Genomic DNA, 20649 nt, shown 5'->3' with positions numbered 1-20649 from the left:
TCAGCATATGTGTTTGAGACAGGCGAACTATATTAAGTGAAGTCACATCCCGTGTTCTCAGTGCGTCCCATCGGTAGGCATAGATGGTTTGTCCTATTATTGTGATATTAACTTTGATTGCATAGTTAAGGTGATATCCACTGTATAAGTGCTGTTTTTTCTTTTGTAATTAATAAGTAATTTGTGCAGAGATACTTTGAAATTATGTACCTAATTCATGATCTTTTAGAATCATCACACAACCCTGGAACCAGGCGCTATCACGATCATATCATAGATCAGCAAATCAAGGCTCAGAGAGATTTTATAACCAGCTCTTGTTCAAGGTCATAGGCAGGCGGTAGTAGTGGCCAAGCTGCATTCTGACTCTTTGCCCAAGCTCTTGACCACTGCTGTGTACCAGACCTTGGTGGGTGATGACACAAGTGCTGGGTCCCTGGTAGGTGCTGATTGGAAGCCAGCTCCCCCACCCATTTGGGTTGACCCTCTATGGAGAGCGCATCTATTGGACGGACTGGCAGACCAAGAGTATACAGAGCGCTGACCGGCTGACAGGGCTGGATCGGGAGACCCTGCAGGAGAATTTGGAAAACCTCATGGACATCCATGTCTTCCACCGCCGGCGGCCCCCAGGTGAGCAGCCCTTGGCCGGAACTGGCTTCTCTGCCTTTCTCTGCCATAGTCTTCATCATTGACTTCCTTCTTTCTCTTCCCTACTCAGTGTACACACCATGTGCCACAGAGAATGGCGGCTGCAGTCACTTGTGTCTTCGGTCCCCAAATCCAAGCGGCTTCAGCTGTACCTGCCCCACTGGCATCAACCTAATGCCTGATGGCAAGACCTGTTCACCAGGTGAGTCTAAGCATCAGAGAGCTGGAGCGAGCCTCTCTGGGAGAGGCAGTGGCTCTCTTCCTTCTCTGCAGATGGACTCCAGTGTGGTCTGAGAAATCGTGAGTCCTGGTGCTTCTAGAGGCTTAGGGGAGAGACAGCTTTTAGAAAAGAGAGTCTAGGGGAGAGGCCCAGGGGAGCAGGTAGACAGGATTAGAGGCAAGCTTCAACTAGTATTCATGATATCTTCATGCTTGTTAGAAAAAGATGCCCCCTTCTCAGATAGTTTATGTTCATCTGTTGGAAAATTGTCCTAATATACTGATTTGGTTAGAATAAGTAACTTTTGTTCCATCTGCCCCAAATCGCTCATAATAAATATTAAAACGTATGATATCTACAATGTAATGGTACCTTGCCTTGGATGAGGCACTTTTGCAAATGTGTAACTAGCACAATGATAGCAACAACCTTAAGTGGAGGGTCCCAGAAGCAGGGCCCGGCTGCCCAGATATCGGCAGTCAGCGTTTCTCTTTAGGGGATGCTGCATGGTGGGCTGGGTTTGAACCCTAACTTCCTAGGAAATTTAAATTAGAAAAGAGCCATGAATTGTGCCTCCCAGGCTGGGGGAAAAGCCCCCTCTGACTTAACACGAGGTTTCTTAAACTCCATAGTAAAGAGTCCTTCAGGAGAGTCCTTCCGTAATGTTAATAAAGAGCTATCATTTATGACTGCGCATCAAACCCAATACTCCGTGCTCTCTGCACATGATCTCTTTTAATTCTATAGCCACCCTGTTGTTGTCTCCATCATATCGATGATGAAGCTGAGGCTTAAACAATTTAAATAACTTGCCCTGGATCACACAACTAGAAACTAACAGAGCACGAACTTCAGTTCTCATTACTCTAAATCCTCTTCGTGGGTATGTTAGGGTGACTGTCATCTTTCCTTCTCTCCCCACTCGGGCAGGCATGAACAGTTTCCTCATCTTCGCCAGGAGGATAGATGTACGCATGGTCTCCCTGGACATCCCTTATTTTGCCGATGTGGTAGTACCAATCAATGTTACCATGAAGAACACCATTGCCATTGGAGTGGATCCCCAGGAAGGTCCGTGTGGCTCTCCCCTGCCCCTGGACCTCTGTCCCTGCCCTATAGCAACTGCTCTCCTTCCTTTCCTACCCCCTCTTCCTCCTGCTTGGTGCTTGGGGGCTCGGGCTTGCCATTCCCTCTAGTGCAGCCCCTGCTCCTGTCTCTACAGCACTTCCTCTTTGGTTATGAGGGCGTGGTCTGGGGCCCTCGTTTCCTTCTCTATGTTGTTATGACATTTCTACATTCCCATTGATTTTGTCTGCTAGGGGTTACAGGGCACTCTGGCATGTGCTGGTGTCTCAGGCCCTGAGTCAGCTATATACATCCCTTTTGTGGGAGGTGGTGAGGGTCCAGACTGAGCCAAGCTTTCTCTTTCCAGGAAAAGTGTACTGGTCGGACAGCACGCTGCACAAGATCAGCCGTGCCAATCTGGATGGCTCACAGCACGAGGACATCATCACCACAGGTGGGCCTTGCTCCCAGCCCAGGGAGCTCCTGTCTAGCTACAGAGCTAGGGAGAAATCCCATCTGTTTTAAGGCAGGAGCCAGCATGCTCTCTTGACTTCCTGCAGGGCTGCAAACCACAGATGGTCTCGCAGTGGATGCCATCGGCCGGAAAGTATATTGGACAGACACGGGAACCAACCGGATTGAAGTGGGCAACCTGGATGGGTCCATGCGGAAAGTGTTGGTGTGGCAGAACCTTGACAGCCCCCGGGCCATTGTACTGTACCATGAGATGGGGTGAGAGCTGGCTATGTGGCTCTGGGCAGTAGGATGGGCTCAGCCGAGCTAAGCTGGGGCTACGGATGGAGTGGAATTGAGCAATGGAGAGCAAGCATGCTTCACGGGAACACGGAGACTGACTTCCCTAGGGCTGTTTTACTCCCTTGTGATTTCTTTTAGGGCGGCAGCATGCCCTAGAGGTTAAAAGCATGAACCTTGGAGTCAGAAATCCAGGGTTCAAATTCCTTCACAATTTATTAGCTGCATCTGTCACTTTGAGTTTAGTATTTAACCTCTTTGTTCTTCGGCTTCCTTACCTGTAAATTAGGGGTAATTGTGAAAATACATACATCATGGCTCTTGTGAGGATTGAGATAATCCATGGAAAGTACTTTTTTAAAATAACGGTAAAAAAAATAGCAAATTTCCCATTTTAACCACTTTGAAGTATACAGTTCAGTGTGTAAGTATGTTCATATTATTGTGAATCAGATATTCAGAACTTTTTTATCTTGCAAATCTGAAACTGTACACCCATTAAACAACAACTCCTCTCTTTGCATGTAAAATGCTTTTCACAGTGTTGACATATTGGTATTCAGGAACTGCAGGAATAACCAGCTGGTGTTCTTCCTTGCCCAGGTTCATGTACTGGACAGACTGGGGAGAAAACGCTAAGTTAGAGCGGTCCGGAATGGATGGCTCAGACCGGACCGTGCTCATCAATAACAACCTAGGGTGGCCCAATGGACTGACCGTGGACAAGGCCAGCTCCCAGCTGCTCTGGGCCGATGCGCACACCGAGGTGAGAGTCCTGCTCCTGTTGCTTCCCGGGAGCCTCGGAAGACGGCAGAGGCCTATTTGGCATCTCCACTGAGGGCTCCCACCCCCACCCTCTCCTTCCTTTACAGCGAATTGAGGCCGCTGACCTGAATGGTGCCAATAGGCACACATTGGTGTCACCCGTTCAGCACCCATATGGCCTCACCCTGCTCGACTCCTATATCTACTGGACTGACTGGCAGACTCGTAGCATCCACCGTGCTGACAAGGGTACTGGCAGCAATGTCATCCTGGTGAGGTCTAACCTGCCAGGACTCATGGACATACAGGCTGTGGACCGAGCACATCCACTGGGTGAGAAGACCTCTAGGGCTGTGAGCCAGAGCCTCTGGCGTTCTGGGGGTATCTCAACATCAGGGATATAGTAGGGCACAGAAATTCTTTTATAGTCACAGAGACAGGGACCTACCTAAGCCCCCTTCTAGGAACAGGCTGTGTTCCCTCTGGGTAGGGCTGGTACTACAACTGCATCATGCTGTCACTTTCAAAGGACTCCTAGAGACACCCCTGCTTCTTCTACCTCATCCAACCCTGTTATTTAGAACAGCAGAAAAATCATTCATAAGAAACTAGAGCCTTGTAAGATTCAGACAGTATTCCGGGCTGGGTGTCCAAGCTCACACTTCTCTCTCTCTCTCATCACCAGGTTTTAACAAATGTGGCTTGAGAAATGGTGGCTGCTCCCACCTCTGCTTGCCTCGGCCCTCTGGCTTCTCTTGTGCCTGCCCCACTGGCATCCAGCTGAAGGGAGATGGAAAGACCTGTGATCCCTCTCCTGAGACCTACCTGCTCTTCTCTAGCCGCGGCTCCATCCGGCGTATCTCACTAGACACCAGCGACCACACAGATGTACACGTCCCTGTTCCTGAGCTCAATAATGTTATCTCCCTGGACTATGACAGTGTGGATGGAAAAGTCTATTACACAGACGTGTTCCTGGATGTTATCAGGTATGAACATCCCTGGAACCTCCAGAGGACACAGACCTGCTTCTGCTGGATGAGGTGCTGGTCTGTATTGATCTCAGTGATTTGGCAGCTTGGATAGTGCTTCTTCTGATCCTGACTTGCCCAGTTTGTATTGTTATTACTTACAGCAGAGTTTCAAATGTTTGTGGCCTTTTTTGTTTATTTAAAGATTAATAGAAGCCCAGTATATAAAACAAACACACAAAAGAAAAATTAGATAAAGTCAGGCTGGGGGCCTGAGGACCTGGCCCCAAGAATCCTCTAAGACTCACTGAAGAGTAGGCATGTAGCTAAACCATATATCTTCATTGTAATACAGGAGCCCTGGCCAAATGCCAGGGCTTATGGTTGTTCACAGTGTTGTTTTGTTTTTACATTATTTGTTTTACTTTTACTTGAGGTTTTTACCCAAACACAGCTGAGGACTGTGATCCCCGCCACCAGTAAGAAGGGTTACCATGGCAAAGATTCTCATGTGTGGGAAGAAGGGCATCCCCTGTTTTCTCCCTGGAGGTGTGTTAGAAAATCGTGCTGGGGACAGGTTGAATTCCCTGGCATAGGACCTTCAGTACCTACTTTGCCAAGTGCTGAGGAATGTACTTATAGACACTTGGTCTCTGCCCCTATGGAGCTTTAAGTCTAATGGGAATCCAATCACGGGAGCATGGATTAAAGGGGTTTCAGCCTATTGCCAGTCAATCTGGTCAGTCATCCAACCCTGGGCTCTTCCCCAAGGCGAGCAGATCTGAATGGCAGCAACATGGAGACAGTGATCGGGCATGGCCTGAAGACCACCGATGGGCTGGCAGTGGACTGGGTGGCCAGGAATCTGTATTGGACAGATACAGGCCGAAATACCATCGAAGCATCGAGGCTAGATGGTTCTTGCCGCAAAGTGCTGGTCAACAACAGCCTGGACGAGCCTCGGGCCATTGCTGTTTTCCCCAGGAAGGGGTGAGTTTCTGGCCAACAGAAAAGAGACCCAGGGAAGAAGGGCCTGGTGAAGGGGCCCTTGGAGGATGCCTGTCTTTTAATAATATCACGGTGTCCCCTGCATTCTCTCAACCTCTGGGTGCCATCTTCCCGTGTCTCAGTGACGATGTTGTGTCTCAGGTACCTCTTCTGGACGGACTGGGGCCACATTGCCAAGATCGAGCGGGCGAACCTGGATGGCTCTGAGCGGAAGGTTCTCATAAACACAGACCTGGGCTGGCCCAATGGCCTTACCCTGGACTATGATACCCGCAGGTGGGAATCCTGTCCCAAACAGCCTCCTGAAAATCAGGTGGGCAGAGGAGAAGATGGTTGAGATTGAAATAGGGGAAAAAAAAAAAAAAAAAGATAGAAAGCTTTGTGATAGCTGGGGACGAGAAAGCAGAGAGAAGGCTGAGGAAACATTCTTAGAGCAGGGATTGCTGGATCCAACCCTCAGCCCTCAGGTGGGTTTTATTTGCCTGGTTTACATGGTTTTAATTTGAGTGTCTTTAGCAGAACACATCTTCTGACTGGACCACAGGTCTCCCTACCCCCATCCATTTAAAAGCTGATTCTTCACATTTGTTCCTTTCCTGATACCTTCAGACATTGGAGTTCATAACTCCTGGCCTAGAAAAAAATGCTGAAGGGCAGGAGAAGAGGATGAAAGTGGCTCTGAAGCAGTCAGTTCCCCTTTCTACCCTCAGAAGAAGGAAAAGGCATCAAAGTCACCTGGGGGGTTGGAGTGGAGAAGAGGAATGCCCTCTTCCTTTAACCTCAGTAATATTCTTATGGACCAAGTCTCTTCTTAAAGAGTGTTAATAAGAATTTGAGCTTAGATTCTTGGGTCGGAATCCAAGGGTGATCAAGTTGCTGAAGATGGGACTGGGTTATGGCTTCTCTGAGGTCGTTAGACATTGTGCCCCTCCTCAGAACAGCTCTGGCGTCCCCAATTATGAGTCATCAACTTCCCCTTTCCGGCTTTGGGACTCACAATGACCTCTCATCGAGGGTACTTCTTAACTGCTCACAGCCCTTGCCATTTCAGCTCAGGAAGGGACAGACAGCTCCTTAGGCAGAAGGGCTGGTCTCCCTGGCAAGTGTTTTGAGCAGCTGCCCTTATCTCCTTTCCTTCACAGGATCTACTGGGTAGATGCACATCTGGACAGAATTGAGAGTGCTGACCTCAATGGGAAGCTACGGCAGGTCTTGGTCAGCCACGTGTCACACCCCTTTGCCCTCACTCAGGTACTGTCTCAGGAGAGGTAACTAAAACTCCTTAATGGGTGTTTCCTCGGGGTTCTAAGTCGGCAGCCTCAGCCCTAGGTGCTGCTGGACAGGCGCTGTGGAAGCTCATTTTAGAGGTTTTTCTTGGACACAGAAACCTTGCCAGCGTGTGCCCTGCTAGTCCTGCCCCACTGCTCCCATGTTCTAGCATTCGAAGGCATAGCTTTCAAGCGCTGGTTGTGCAGAATCAGCTGTGGAGCGTGTTAAAATGCATGTTCCTGGATATAAAGACGGCTTCGTGAGGGTTGGGCTCAGGAATATGCATTTTAATGATTTCCTCAGTTGATCCTCATGCCGTGGTCCCAGCATCTGAGCTCAGTTATCTCGCTTGATGGCAGTGGGGTCGAGTGGCTGGGAGCCAGAGTTTTGAGGCAGTTAGCCAGTCAGTGTTTATGGAGTACCTCCAATGTGCCAGCTCTGTGGGTTCAAGTTCTGCCTCTGCCATTAAATATCTGCTACTTTGAACAAGATATTGAACTTCTCTAAACTTCACTTACCTAGAAATAAGTTTAAGAAATGAGTTTAATATTAGTAGCCTCCTGAAATATATACAAAGCATCATTAGCACAATATTTGGCACTCATTGTGCATTATTTCTCATCATTTTATTTATTACTGGCTGTCATTCTTGAGAGTTCTAACCCTGTAAAATAATTCAGGCCAGGAAAAAAAGGAGATCTACAAAGCCTAGAGCCCAAACAGGAATTCCTAATTATTTAAAAATCTTTGTTTCTTTTTGACAAACATCCACTTATCTATACTCTGCATTCTATCCTACCAGCCAATAAGATTTTGTCTGGCTTTACTTAATAATAGCCTCCTCCTACCCCACCAATACTACAAATATTAAACTACAGGATACTATTGAATATGGTTTTCAATCTACAAGTTTCCCCTGGTTGAGACTCTCAGGATCGCTGCACTAGAAGATGTGCCAGGGCTCTGAATGAAGAGCCCAGGAGAAAAGGGACCTTAGAAGGGCCCTCCAATTTACTCCAATTTACTAGGTACAGAAACCCATTTATTCATTGAGCCATGGACTGAAGACTAAGTGTTAGGTACCAGAAATTGAGAGATGAATGAAACATATTCTTGTTCTTGAAGAACCTAATCTGGCAGAACAGACAGACATGTAAACAAATGACCGTAGAGTGTCAATACTCACTTGTAGAAGGGAAGACAAGGCACAGGACAGCATGGAGGAGAGAATGGTAAATGCTACACAGAGGGGGGAGATTTCCTGGACAGTGTCATATCTGGGGATGCATAGAAGCCGACCTGATGGATAAGAGATGAGGGTGCTGCAGCAGCGGGAATGCACATGCCAAGGCACAGAAGCTTTACCAGGGTTGGACTTTTAAATAATATTTGTTCTTTCTGGGGTTTCCCTATTGAGCAGCAGGACAAGTGGATCTACTGGACAGACTGGCAGACCAAGTCAATCCAGCGTGTTGACAAGTACTCAGGCCGGAACAAGGAGACAGTGTTGGCGAATGTGGAAGGACTCATGGATATCATTGTGGTTTCCCCTCAGCGGCAGACAGGTGGGCTCCTGGGTCCTAAGCCTGCTCCCTTACCACTGGTGAGGGTGGGTGGTCACCCAGGGACTGTTCATGACCAAGACGTGGTTATAGCCCTCCTGCCCTTCTGTCCATGGAAACGAGGTAGCCCTGGATATCTGCCTTCTAGAGAAGTGTCGAACTGGGAGACTTGATTTTGTCCCAGGTCATACATTCTCCTGCTTTGCCCCCAGGGACCAATGCCTGTGGTGTGAACAATGGTGGCTGCACCCACCTCTGCTTTGCCAGGACCTTGGACTTTGTGTGTGCCTGCCCTGATGAGCCTGATGGCCGGCCCTGCTCCCTTGGTGAGCTGGAATAAACAGCCCCCTAAACAGCAGAGCCCTTGGAAGGGCAGAGAACCAGCAGCCTCAGCTTTGTCCTTGTGGGTGGGATCCCCCTCAGGGGGTCTGATAGCAAAGCGACTGGAGTAATGAGTTTGACTTTGGAATGGCATGGATCTGAGTTTGTCTGGCCTCTAGCATTTATTTACTAAGCATGGACTCCAGGTCTCCTGATTCTGTGCTTTCTTCTCTGGCCTGTGCATTACTCTCTCCACCCCTGACCTTTGTGGGCTGGCTAGCCCATCCAGAGCTATTAATATTGGAAATCAAATCCTTTTTATTTACAGTATTGAGAAGGGCCTCTTATGAGGATGCCTAAGATCAGGGCAGCTGAAAGATTACTTTGTCATGTTCTCTAGATGCTACTCTTGGTCCTTATGTAGAGCTTGGGGGCTCCAGCGCCCCACTCCAGTTTTCTTTTTCTCTCCAGTACCTGGCCTGGTGCCCCCACCCCCTAGGGCTACCAGCATGAGTGGAAGGAGCCCAGTGCTAACCAACACACTGCCTACCACCTTGCGTTCTTCGACCACTCGGACCCGCACGTCTCTGGAGGAGGCGGAGGGAAGGTAAGTGGGTTCAATATGGGATTGAGGGCCCTTTGATTCAAATCACCATCTCCTGCCAGCAGAAGACCATGGTCCCATCCTTGGTAATTGTGGCAAGTGGGAGGTAGATTGCATCATTAGCCACCAATCTCTGCATTTGGGACAGGAGATGATATTTAGATTTATAGATTATTGCACGTGATTTGAAGACAAGGTGGTTTAAGAGCAACTTTGTAGAGAAATCACTTAAGCTGAGTTTCCTTTCTTTCTGTGACATTTGCTTTCACACCACAGGTTTAGTGTTTGGTCCTATCCTACACTTACTTAGAAACCATCAAATTTGAGTGATCTCTGGAGTGTGGATTTATGACTTGAAAGATGCCCAGGAATGTTATGACCTTAGCTTATAATGACCTGTAACATTCAAACACCTGTGCATGGATGTGTGTGTGCACACGTACAGACGCGCCCACACACACACGCCATTATTAAATAAGCATAACACAAACTGGTCCTAAGTAAAGTACAAAATATTGAAATTTATTAAATTAAAGGTGCTATCAATTTAAGATGCATCCCAATTTGAGAGATTAAACTGAAAATATGACCAACAGCAGTTTTGAGATGCCATTTATTGTATGACATATTCCTAATGCGAGCGGTTAGAATATAGAAAAAAATGCACATCTTAAAATTGATGAAATATGTTAAATTCAATTTTGACAAATTCTTTTTAATTTTTAATTTACTTTTGTTTCTTTTTTTCCCATTTAGAGAAATTCTAATGTTTTTATTTACACTTTCAAAAAAATAATCTGGAAATGCAGATAGAAAAAAGAAGATATAAATACCCATATACCCATATATAATTACTCTTAATATTTTTTAACTTTGTTATTATGTATGAATTGCAAAATGTTTGCCACAGTAATCCGTTACCACAATTATAATTCTTTTTCCTTTGGATGAGAACTTTTAAGATCTCTCTTAGCAACTTTGTCAAACATGCGGTAGAGTATTATTAACTATAGTCACCATGCTGTATAGTACATCCCCAGAACTTATTTTTTTTTTATAACTGGAAGTTTGTACCTTTTGAGCCCCTTCACCCTGTTCGTCCAACTCCCACGTCCATCTCTGGCAATCATCAATCTGTTCTCTGTATCTATGAGTTTGATTTGTTTTTAGAGTCCACATATAGGTGATAGCATACAGTATTTGTCTTTCTCTGACTTATTTCACATAGCTTAATGCCCTCAAGGTCAATCCATGTTGTTGCAAATGGCAGGATTTCCTTCTTTTTTATGGCTGACCAATATTCCAATAGATACATATTATATCCATTCATTTGTTGATGGACACTTAGGTTGTCTCCATGTCTTGGTTATTGTAAATAATGCTGCAGTGAACACAGTGGTGCAAATATCTTTTTGAGATAGTGATTTCATATTCTACTCTTGCTATTTTGATGTCTAGCTTTCTAACATTTTTTTGTTAGAATAGTTTTTTTCATTATAATATACCGATGTCTTTATTTTTAATATCAACTGTAGCCTAAAAGATAATTAATACTTGATTTCAGTTCTAAAAGCAGAAACATAGTAATAATCCCAAATAAGAACTTCAGACTCATGTCCCTAAAATTATAAAATTTGCACATGATCAGATTCACTCTATATGTCCCATTTTCTCTTTTTAGAAGAGTTTATATAGAAAAGCAAACACCCAGATATAAACCTGTACCCTTCTCACTAACTTTCAAGTACTATTTATTGTTCATTATTAATCTGATTTTCTCTTGGTTTATATAGAAAACTTTTGAACCCTACTCAGATATTTTCTTACTGTCAGAGTTCTATTTGAAGATTCAGTGCACCTTGGTTTCCGATGCTCTTGCAAGTACCTTTTCACTAGGCTTTTAGGAGATGCCTTTAATTGCCTACTCATAATATGCCACAAGGAAGTTACCTTCTTAGCATTTCAGCTTTTAGGAGATGCCTTTAATTGCCTACTCATAATATGCCACAAGGAAGTTACCTTCTTAGCATTTCAAGTTATTTGAGCCTTCACTCTGTATGTCTTTCACATTCCCTTGTGAAAGAATTAAAGGAAGGAAACAATTTTTTAAGGCCTATTTAGACCTTGTGATAATCTTTAGGTAACCATTTTTGCTTGGCTGGTAGCTTTTTTCAACTCATCCTGGTAGTTTAATAAAGCCTACTATTTATGTCCTTTGTACTCTTTCAGCAGACTTCCAGCTCATTCCTGCTTCTCCTTTTTAAAGGAATCCTTTTAAAAGGGTACATATTTGAAAAACCACATTTAAACATGGTATAACATCTTGAAGACAGTTAACTCACACTGATTTTTCTCTGTACTTCCTGGTCTTGTTCTCTCCATGTTTCCGGTATCTCTCATCTGGTATGGCCTCTCATATCTGAAAGTCCTACTCACAGGCCTTTCATTATGTCCTTCACAGGACTTTCCCTCTTTCCTGGAGTAAGGTAAGATCTTTATCAAATACCAGTAGGATGCACATTCAGTTTTCTGTGCCCCACAGATGCTCTGAAAAGGATGCCCAGCTGGGTCTCTGTGAACATTCCAATGAGGCCGTACCTGCTGCTCCAGGTAAGCCCCCAGTGGCCGACTATTTTGAAAAAGAAGATTTAAGGAATATAAATCTTAACTGATATCTTCCAGAACCTTCATGGAGGTTTAGTCTAAGAAAAGGGTACATCGACCCTTTTCTTAGACTAAATCCACAGAAAGAATAATTATAATAGTCACTACTTATGGAATGCTTTCCACATACCAGGCATTTGTTAAGTCCTATATATTCGTATGTGTATGTTTACGTATATACATTTATATATACACACACGTAACCTCTACCACCCTATGAGTCATTTATTATTTACATTTAACTAATGAGAAAACATAGGCTTAGAAGTTAAGCATCTTGCCCTAAGTTCGCAGCCAGTAAGTGGTAGAATTAGGATTAGAGATGCTGACTGTCAGTGGTCCTCGTGTAATGTTTCTTTGTTCTTCCTAGGGGAAGGACTTCACGTCAGCTATGTCATCGGTGGACTCCTCAGTATTCTGCTGATTCTGGTGGTGATTGCAGCTTTGATGCTATACAGGTAAGCTTAGCCTCTCTTCAGGGGCCATACGTTTGTTGGTCTTCATCAGCGCATCTGGGATCTTCTGAAGCTCCACAACTCACTAATTTGACCTCTGACCAGCCTCATTCCAAAGCTAGTCCCTGGTCAGAGCAGCAGAAGGAAAAGACAGAAATCTGAATTCTTACTCCTCTTCCCTAGTCACAGCCCAAGCCCTCATTTCATGACCAGCAGCAACCCTTGGGATTTGCTTTATAAACTAGGATGCTGAGGACATGGAGGGTGTCACTCAAGGTCACACAGGAAGTGGCAAAGCTGGGATGGACTCTAACATCTGCTTTTTCCACAACCCCACACTACTTCGAACCATTAAAGTTGGAAATGATTTTCTCTTCACACAAACATAGCCCTTTACTGCAATATTGGTTGATATAGGTTGCTCGGTAGGGATAATCCTGGGAAGGTAGAGTGTGTCATTATCAATTTATAATCTTTTTATGATCCTATCTATCTATCTATCTATCTATCTATCTATCATCTTTCCTCCCCACTAAATGTTTTAAACACAACTTGCAGCAAAAAAATGTCAGGATTTTATTGCTGCTTCTGCGGCTCCTGCTCACAACAAAAACAACAGTTGCCATTTAATGAATATGTATCGATGCCACAACAGGCATTATTATTCTTCACTTTACAGATGAGGATCTGAGGCTCAGAAAGTTTAGATTATGTTCACCAAGATCCCAGCTAGTAAGTAACAGAGATGGGTTTGAGACACAGCTCTGCCTCGACTCTAAAGCTTGTTGGTGTGGCCTACTGCTGTATAACAAATTACCCCAAAACTTAGCAACTTAAAATGATAACCATTTATTATCTCACAATTTTTGTGGGTCTGTAATCTGGATGCAGTTAAGCTGGTTGCCTCTGCCTCAAGGTCTCTCACAGGGCTGCAATTCAGATGTAAGCCCAGGTTGTGGTCTTATCTCAAGGCTTGACTGGAGAAGGATTCCCTTCTAAGAGCATTGATGTAGCTGTCGGCAGGATTCAGTTCCTCACTGGCTGTTAGAGTGAGGGCCTCAGTTTCTTGCTGGCAGTTGGCGGGATACTCCCTCATCAGTTCCTTGCCTGTGGGCCTTTCCATAGGACAGCTTACAATATGGCAAATTGCTTCCCCCATAGCAAGAGTAAAATAGAGTGAGGAAAAGAGGGCAACCTCAGATGCAAGCCACAAATTTCTTTGTAACCTAATCTAGCATCTATCAATTTTGCATAATATATTACCCAGAAGTGAGTCACCAGATTCAGCCCACACTCAAGGGGCAGGAACTCAGAAGATACGAGTACCAGGAGGCGGGGATCCCTGGGCCATCTCACTCAGGTTATAACTTCCACGGATATCACTCTCATAAAGATCTGAACTAATTCCTCATCACCTTTTCCTCCTAAAGGCATAAAAAATCCAAGCTAACTGATCCTGGAATGGGGAACCTTACCTACAGCAACCCCTCCTACCGAACTTCCACTCAGGAGGTAAAAATTGAAGCAATCCCGAAACCAGCCATGTACAATCAACTGTGCTACAAGAAAGAGGTAAAAATTAAACTTTATACTGAAGGGCTTTTGGGGGAGAGGGGCAGTTGTCATTCTCAAGTTGCCTAGACCCATCTACTGCTGTGGACGTTATAGTGAACAGAAGAACTTAATGTGATTTGGGATTCCGGAATCTAGAATCATAGATCTGTTGGTTTTCTAGGTCTACAATCTCCGATGGAGCAGTGTAAGAGATCCTAGTGAGAGCAAGTTTAGAAAGCAGATTGCAGAAGGGTTAGGTCTGAAAGCCTGTGTGTGCCTCTCCCTCCAGGAGGTCTTTTCCCAGCCTCATAGCTTCTTTCCCTCCTGGAGTTGTCATTCCCCTGCAGTGAGGCTGCGTGCCCCTGAAACAACCCCTGACTCTTAGACAGCACCCAAAAAAACCAAGAGCTCCCGGATTCTTTCTTTTCTAATCTCCGATCCAAGCTGTTGGCACCTGTGGCTGGGAATGGCTGGTGTTCTGCTATTTATTCTTCCCCTTGTCACAGAGCTCATGGGATTTCTCTAGAATTCTTCAGATTTACATGCTTTTGTTCTTTTAACTCCTTCGTTGCTTCAGTGAAAAATTATTTGCTAGATGTTTTGGCATGAAAAATAGTCCCATTTCCACTAGGGATCTATAGTCTGGGGTTTAAGATTGTCTAGTCTGATATGACCCTTGTTTTTTCTAAACTCCTGTAAACTTCATCAAAAGTTATCCCTTGTGAGACCGTAATTAGTCTACTCTCTTGTCCTCTCTAGCACAGTCAAAACCTGCCCTCACACCTGTAGGGCTTCCATGCATAATGAATACACTTTACATAATAATCAGGTACTTTCTGGATCCCTTAATTTCCCTATTTAAAAAGCTTCCATGATAAGCCGAACAGAAGCTGTGGGGATAGCTGGCAGATTTAGGGACATTAGCCTCCTTCTCAGTAAATGTCTTTGAGAGACTCGAAGACTCCTGGGTTCCTAGAGTGTCAGATGCCCCAGAAAAGAACCTCAATAAAAGCCAGGGGTTAGAAATTAAAATCATGTGACCGCTTTCTTCTGTTGTATGCTTTTTCCTCAGCAGCTTTTTCACCCCTCTGATAGTCTCTCACCCTTTCTCTTCTGATTTCCTCTTGATTTCAGGTACCTGTGTGTTTGTAGAGGGAGTGTTATGCCCCAAGTTGCTAGTGCCATGTCCCCCACCTCTCCCTCACTTACCCAGCGTGTCTCTGTGATGAAGACTGAGTGGCCTGCATCTTCTCTTACACTGATTTCAGCTTGGAGGGTGTGCTGGGTGACTGTGCACAAGTGTGTGCGTGCATGGGTGCTATGTCTCTCTCTCTGCTTGATCCAGGGAGTTGTCACTCCCAGAGGGGAGGGACCATTTTATATTGTGTAATCACCTAAGTATCCTGCTTAACGTAAGAGCTCAATAAATATCTGTGCACCTGAATTGTTACTAAAATAGAGCAGCAGTGGCAGGGCTCTTGGCAGGAATGCTATCCCAGGGGCAGAACCCAAGCCATGGCCCAGTTTCTCCTGGCAGCTGCAGCATGTTGGTTGGTATCCCCCAGGAACCCGGAGCATGGCTACCCATTGAGGAACCCAGAAAGGGAGAAGCCTGAGTAGAACTTAAGACTGTCCTTGGAACCATCCCAAGTTGTGGGGGAACAGCCCCAAGGCTCATAGGAGCAGAACCAGAATAACCTCCCACGAAAGCTTATAAGCTGCAGGATGCCAATCGATAGACACTTAAAATCCAAATAAGAGGATATTTCTAACTTCCTCCTGTCTTACCTCCCAAAACTTTCCCCCTGAACAAAACTAGAAAGAGGATTAAGAATAAGATAGCAAAAAAATAGCTTAAAATCCTGAAGAAATGTTCATTTAATTGCTTTTGTTAATTCCTTCTAATCATGTGGATCAGCATGCTATCCTATTAATAAACTACAGTAACAGTGTAATAGTAGCTAACATGATTTAGTGCATCTTATGTGTCAAGCATCTACTATCTGCATTCCATGTATCGCCTCAGTTTCCCCTCAGCAACTGGTTATGAGGTATGGATACTGTTATTCTCCCCACACTGCAAATGTGGAGGCCGAGTTTTAGAGATAGTACGTAATTTGCCTCGGGTGACATAGTCAGTAGGTGGCCGTTGTAGGACTGGAAGCCTCCTCCCCGTGTGATACTGGGTAATTAATAATCATTACAGCCGCTCCTCTCCTTTTAGGCTAAACCTCATCTCTTTGCCCTGATCAAGTTTCCTCATTTGTGGTATCTCTGTGCTCTTCCTGCCCGCTCTTACCCCATCCACTTCCTTTTTTAATTCACCATGGGATCCTTTATAGAGCGCCAACCAACTGACCATGTCTCCCCATTCTCCACCCTAGGGTGGACCTGACCATAACTACACTAAGGAGAAGGTCAAGATTGTAGAGGGAATCTGCCTCCTGTCTGGGGACGATGCTGAGTGGGATGACCTCAAGCAACTGCGCAGCTCAAGGGGGGGCCTTCTTCGGGATCACGTATGCATGAAGACAGACACAGTGTCCATCCAGGCCAGCTCTGGCTCCCTGGATGACACGGAAACGGAGCAGCTATTGCAAGAAGAGCAGTCTGAATGTAGCAGTGTCCATACCGCAGCCACTCCCGAAAGACGGGGCTCTCTGCCAGACACAGGCTGGAAACACGAACGCAAGCTCTCCTCAGAGAGCCAGGTCTAAGCGCCCGCGTTCCCCTCCCTCCCTGCCTCTTCCTTCTCCTTTATGGATGTCCAGTCCTTGTGCTCACTTATACAACAGGCCCCTTCCTATGTGCCGAATCCACTCCTCCTCATCCCGCCCCATAACTGTTCCTGAGCCCTGCACAGGAGCTATTTCCGTCTGAGTCCATAACTACCTTTGCACAGGAAATGATGGCACATCCGAGAATTTAGACCTGGATCTTACCACGAACCTCACCTCTTGCACTCCATCCTGAGCCCCCCGAAACTAGGCTCAGTAATGATTCCTCGTCAGTACTGAGCTTCACTTCCCCTTCCCCTGGTGTCCTCAGCGCCTGCCCCACAAGAGCTAATGATCCAAGACTGCATACTCCTCTGTCAGAGCTGGGCTGACCACTTCTCTGAGAGAAGTGGCCCACCAGGGGCAGGGGCAGGGGGTCATGGGTAGAGAGAGATGAAGGATAGAGGCTAAGAGGAGGAGGAGGAGTCAGCCCCGTTGGTATGGGCATCTGGGAAACCTCTAGCCTCGAGTGCATTGGTAACACAAAAAAGCTTTCAGGGGTGGTTGGGGCTAGGTGTGTCCCGTCCATTGCTGGCAATGGGTATTATTTTCACTCTAAGAGTTGCTGTGTTTCAACTGGTGAGATATGGGTATGGCTCAAGCTATTCTTCCTCCTGTTAGAATGTCTGGAGCCTTTTCTACCTTCAGATGCCTGGAGGCCCCAGTGTGGCAGCTGGCTGACATGAATTCCCTCCTGGCGCCACCACTTGCCAGTACCTTCCTAAGTCTTTGACTCTAAGTTACCAGGTTGTGAGCTAGTGGCTTGAATGAATGTGGGGCCCTGAGGGCTAACTAAGCCTCTGCGGTGTCTGAGAAGCACTGCCTGGCCCAAACATAGCATATCACCTGAACTTTAATGTTCTGCCACTCTCCCCCCTCCTCATTCTCTGGGATTCTGAGCACAGAGATCCTGAAACAACCTTTCAAAGAAGGGCCAGACGTTTTCACAAATGGTCAGGAAGAGTGGGTAAGAGACTTAGGGTTCCCAGGGCCTAAAGGGAAGTACCTATGAGGTCGAACTTCCTGTGTTCTCTCTCAGGTGCTCAGGGATCGAAGTTAGTGAACAGGGAGCCTGTAGCTATGGATGGTGAAGTTCCCGTTCCAACTCTTTTCCCAGCTGAGTGACTTACTTTCCATGCTGAGATGCCCTCTATTTCCACAAAGGGCGTGTGTCTCATGCTAGTATCAGGGGAGTTGAGACTTTATTCTGTCCTAAAACTTCCACCTAGCTCTTCTTTCTCCCTCCCGCCCACTCTCCCTTATTCTTTCCCTCCCTCCCTCCCTCTCTCCTTTTCTCTCTCTGCCTAATTTGGTTTTTCTAACCTAGCCTTCTGGCACCTCTGGTGAGGAGGGCTACCTGAAGATGCTCAATGGGGGCAAGGACTAAAAACGTAGAGAGAACCAACTGATGTAGCCATCTCGACCTGAGGCAGATCCAGACCTCTTCCACCAGGAATTAGAAACTACAGAAGACAACAGGGTCTGAGGATGGAGGGGAGGGCTTCTACATGAAGTTTCCCGATTTGAAATATCTCCTGTGGTTATTGGTATTGAGAAATCAGCTGTCAAACGTGAGTGGAAAAGGAAGATAAGAGCAAACCCTTCCTGGCTAGTTCAAAGACTGCTAGAGACAGGAGCCAAGCCTTTAGCCCTGCTCTCGGCAGCCAGCCTCAGGTCTAGGCCTGCACAGGACAGCCAGGCCAAGCCAAGAAGGCTTTTCCAGTGCATGGCACTAGAAAGGCGGGGTGCCACTTCCGGGACAAAAGGGGATATTTCTTCTACACTTGATGGGGCAGTAAAAGAAGGAGCACTTTGGGTCCTCAGAATCACAGCTGGGGACTGGAGAAAGTAGAAAAGTGGCATTTTCTTGATTGAAAAGGGGGAAGGATCTTATTGCACTTGGGCTCTTCAGAATGTAGAAAGGACATATTTGAAGAAATATCTATTTGAGCACTGATTTACTATGTAAAAAGCAAAATCTCTCTGTCCTAAACTAATGGAAGTGATTCTCCTGCGCTCATGTGTAATGGTTTGAACGTTACTCATCAGAGAGATTGGACTTTCTGGAGTTATTTAACCACTATGTTCAGTATTTTAGGACTTTATGATAATTTAATATAAATTTAGCTTTTCTTAATCACCTTGCCTGGCTTGAAGTCATGACTAATAACTGCGCCTGCTCTCTCTGGAAGACCCACTCTGTGGGAAACCTGCTTGCAGGTATCACCCCTATGTCCTCTGAGGATGTAAGGATGGTGAAGAGCAATAAACAGTATGAGGTTCCTGGCTGGAGGTTCGGCTCATCTCGAGAAGACAGGTGAAGACCAGAGTTCATCGGTTTCTGAAATCTTTATTTCCTCTAAGGAAGGATGGCAGATAGGTTTCATTTTGAGTACCAACTCTAATTGATTGGTAATGGCTGCTCGACATCCTGTCCTGACTCAGTGGGAAAAATGTCACAGTCTTTAGTGACATCTCCTTCGGCACCAGAAGGAAGTGTCATGGCGTATATAGCATGTATGTCTATCTTCTATTCCTGTTCTAGGTCTATGAGAAGAACTTCAGTGTCACACAACTTGACTTTGCTTTGCCATGATGGTCACTGGCAAGACTACCTGATGTAAGAAAAGTACAGGAATGGGGACAAGAAGAGCTGATTCCAGTCCTAGATCTGCCACTAGCTCTGTTTAATTTTAGTAAAGTTTCATAGTTATCTGAGAAAGGATCAAACACACACTAAGATTCCTCTTATTTCTAAAGAGCTGTCTCCTCTTAACTCATTCACTACATCTCAAGGCTAGAACAAGAAGCTAGTGATCCCCTCTCAGGTTCTCTGGACATACCTCTCAATGAAGATTGGGAATCATATAAGATATAAAATTTGGTGTTAAGACTCAATAGTTCATTTTCTAAACCACAAAACATTTTAAGAATAATGCTCCCATTCATTTCTCCTACTGTGAGCCAAGCACTGCTCAAGACTGACCAAAGAGCTTAGGGTCTGGGAACAGAGTTCTCCCCTCCTCCCCCAAAAACAGAAGAAAAGAAAAGAAATCAAGATATACTGAAACCTCATATTTAAGTGACAAGAAACCTGAGTATAAATTATAGTATATAGTTCTTACAACTTGGGCGAGGGATAGGTATGCAAGGACAAAAACAAGTAGAATAACTCAAGGACAACCATCTCCTCACTCCACAATTTTTTTTAGGGGGGAAAAAAATACAAAGTTTTAAAGCCCAGCCTAAAGCACAAGCCTGTATACCTACCTGTAGGAAGCGCCCCCTCCCAAACCCTCAGGGTTACGGGCCAGACCATGAACAATGACCTTGAAAGTCAGAAACTCAGGAAGAACTTTTCAAATGGGAAGGAAAAAGAAATGAATGCATTGAACACACACTATTTGCTTGGAAAACTGGAGATGTTTCCAGGAGAACGAGGTTTAGTGAATGCATTTTTCTACCTTGTGGCCACCTCAGCCAATTTAGTCAGGCATTTAGCACTGTGTAACCATAGAGGTCCTGCTAACCTTTGATTGTCCTGTCACTTCAGCAGGGGATGGGAGAGGAGAACCAGGCTGGCCTGATGGCCCAGGTCTTGACAAGAACTTGGCTGGTGGCAAATGAGAATTTAGTAACAGCATTTTCAGGTGATAAAAATGTGGTGGCTCTTAGTTTCCTTTCCGGATCAGTAAAATGAAAAAGTTGAAACAAATGATTGCTAAGGTCATTTCTAGCCTGAAATTTGTATTATGTTCCTTCCAAGAAATCCTGGGGATAAAACAAGGGTTGAGAATTCCTTGTCTGATTCTCTGGATATAAAACCTGATAAGTAGGGGGATTTATAAGTCAAATTCTAACAAACTAGGCATATTTTTACCAACTAATTATGTTCACAGTACAGTCACTGCCCTTCTTGCTATGTTATACGAACAAATTGTGGAAGCTAAGATGAAAGATCTCTGTGGCCCATAAAGAGGTGTCCATGGAATAAGCTGAAGGTTTCACCA

At 45.3% G+C, this 20649-nt stretch overlaps 1 protein-coding gene across 1 annotated transcript in view; it reads left to right on the top strand.

Annotated features, from left to right (window-relative positions):
• LRP4 (LDL receptor related protein 4) overlaps positions 1 to 18779 on the top strand; it is a 46667-nt gene extending 27888 nt beyond the window's left edge. The window contains exons 22-39 of the mRNA XM_016146589.2: positions 444 to 633; positions 722 to 853; positions 1802 to 1942; positions 2304 to 2390; positions 2497 to 2668; positions 3293 to 3455; positions 3562 to 3787; positions 4140 to 4443; positions 5197 to 5415; positions 5575 to 5709; positions 6576 to 6684; positions 8123 to 8267; positions 8477 to 8590; positions 9057 to 9192; positions 11732 to 11799; positions 12224 to 12311; positions 13739 to 13880; positions 16247 to 18779. Coding sequence (XP_016002075.2) covers positions 444 to 633; positions 722 to 853; positions 1802 to 1942; positions 2304 to 2390; positions 2497 to 2668; positions 3293 to 3455; positions 3562 to 3787; positions 4140 to 4443; positions 5197 to 5415; positions 5575 to 5709; positions 6576 to 6684; positions 8123 to 8267; positions 8477 to 8590; positions 9057 to 9192; positions 11732 to 11799; positions 12224 to 12311; positions 13739 to 13880; positions 16247 to 16579 — 2904 coding nt within the window. The 3' untranslated portion in view covers positions 16580 to 18779. The remainder of the gene's footprint in view (positions 1 to 443; positions 634 to 721; positions 854 to 1801; positions 1943 to 2303; positions 2391 to 2496; positions 2669 to 3292; positions 3456 to 3561; positions 3788 to 4139; positions 4444 to 5196; positions 5416 to 5574; positions 5710 to 6575; positions 6685 to 8122; positions 8268 to 8476; positions 8591 to 9056; positions 9193 to 11731; positions 11800 to 12223; positions 12312 to 13738; positions 13881 to 16246) is intronic.
• Positions 18780 to 20649: the final 1870 nt, after the last annotated feature.

The sequence above is a fragment of the Rousettus aegyptiacus genome, unplaced genomic scaffold (genome assembly GCF_014176215.1).
Source record: "Rousettus aegyptiacus isolate mRouAeg1 unplaced genomic scaffold, mRouAeg1.p scaffold_m13_p_5, whole genome shotgun sequence".
Lineage (NCBI taxonomy): Eukaryota > Metazoa > Chordata > Mammalia > Chiroptera > Pteropodidae > Rousettus > Rousettus aegyptiacus.
The sequence above is the reverse complement of the archived record's forward strand: the minus strand, read 5'-3'. Positions and strand labels throughout refer to the sequence as shown.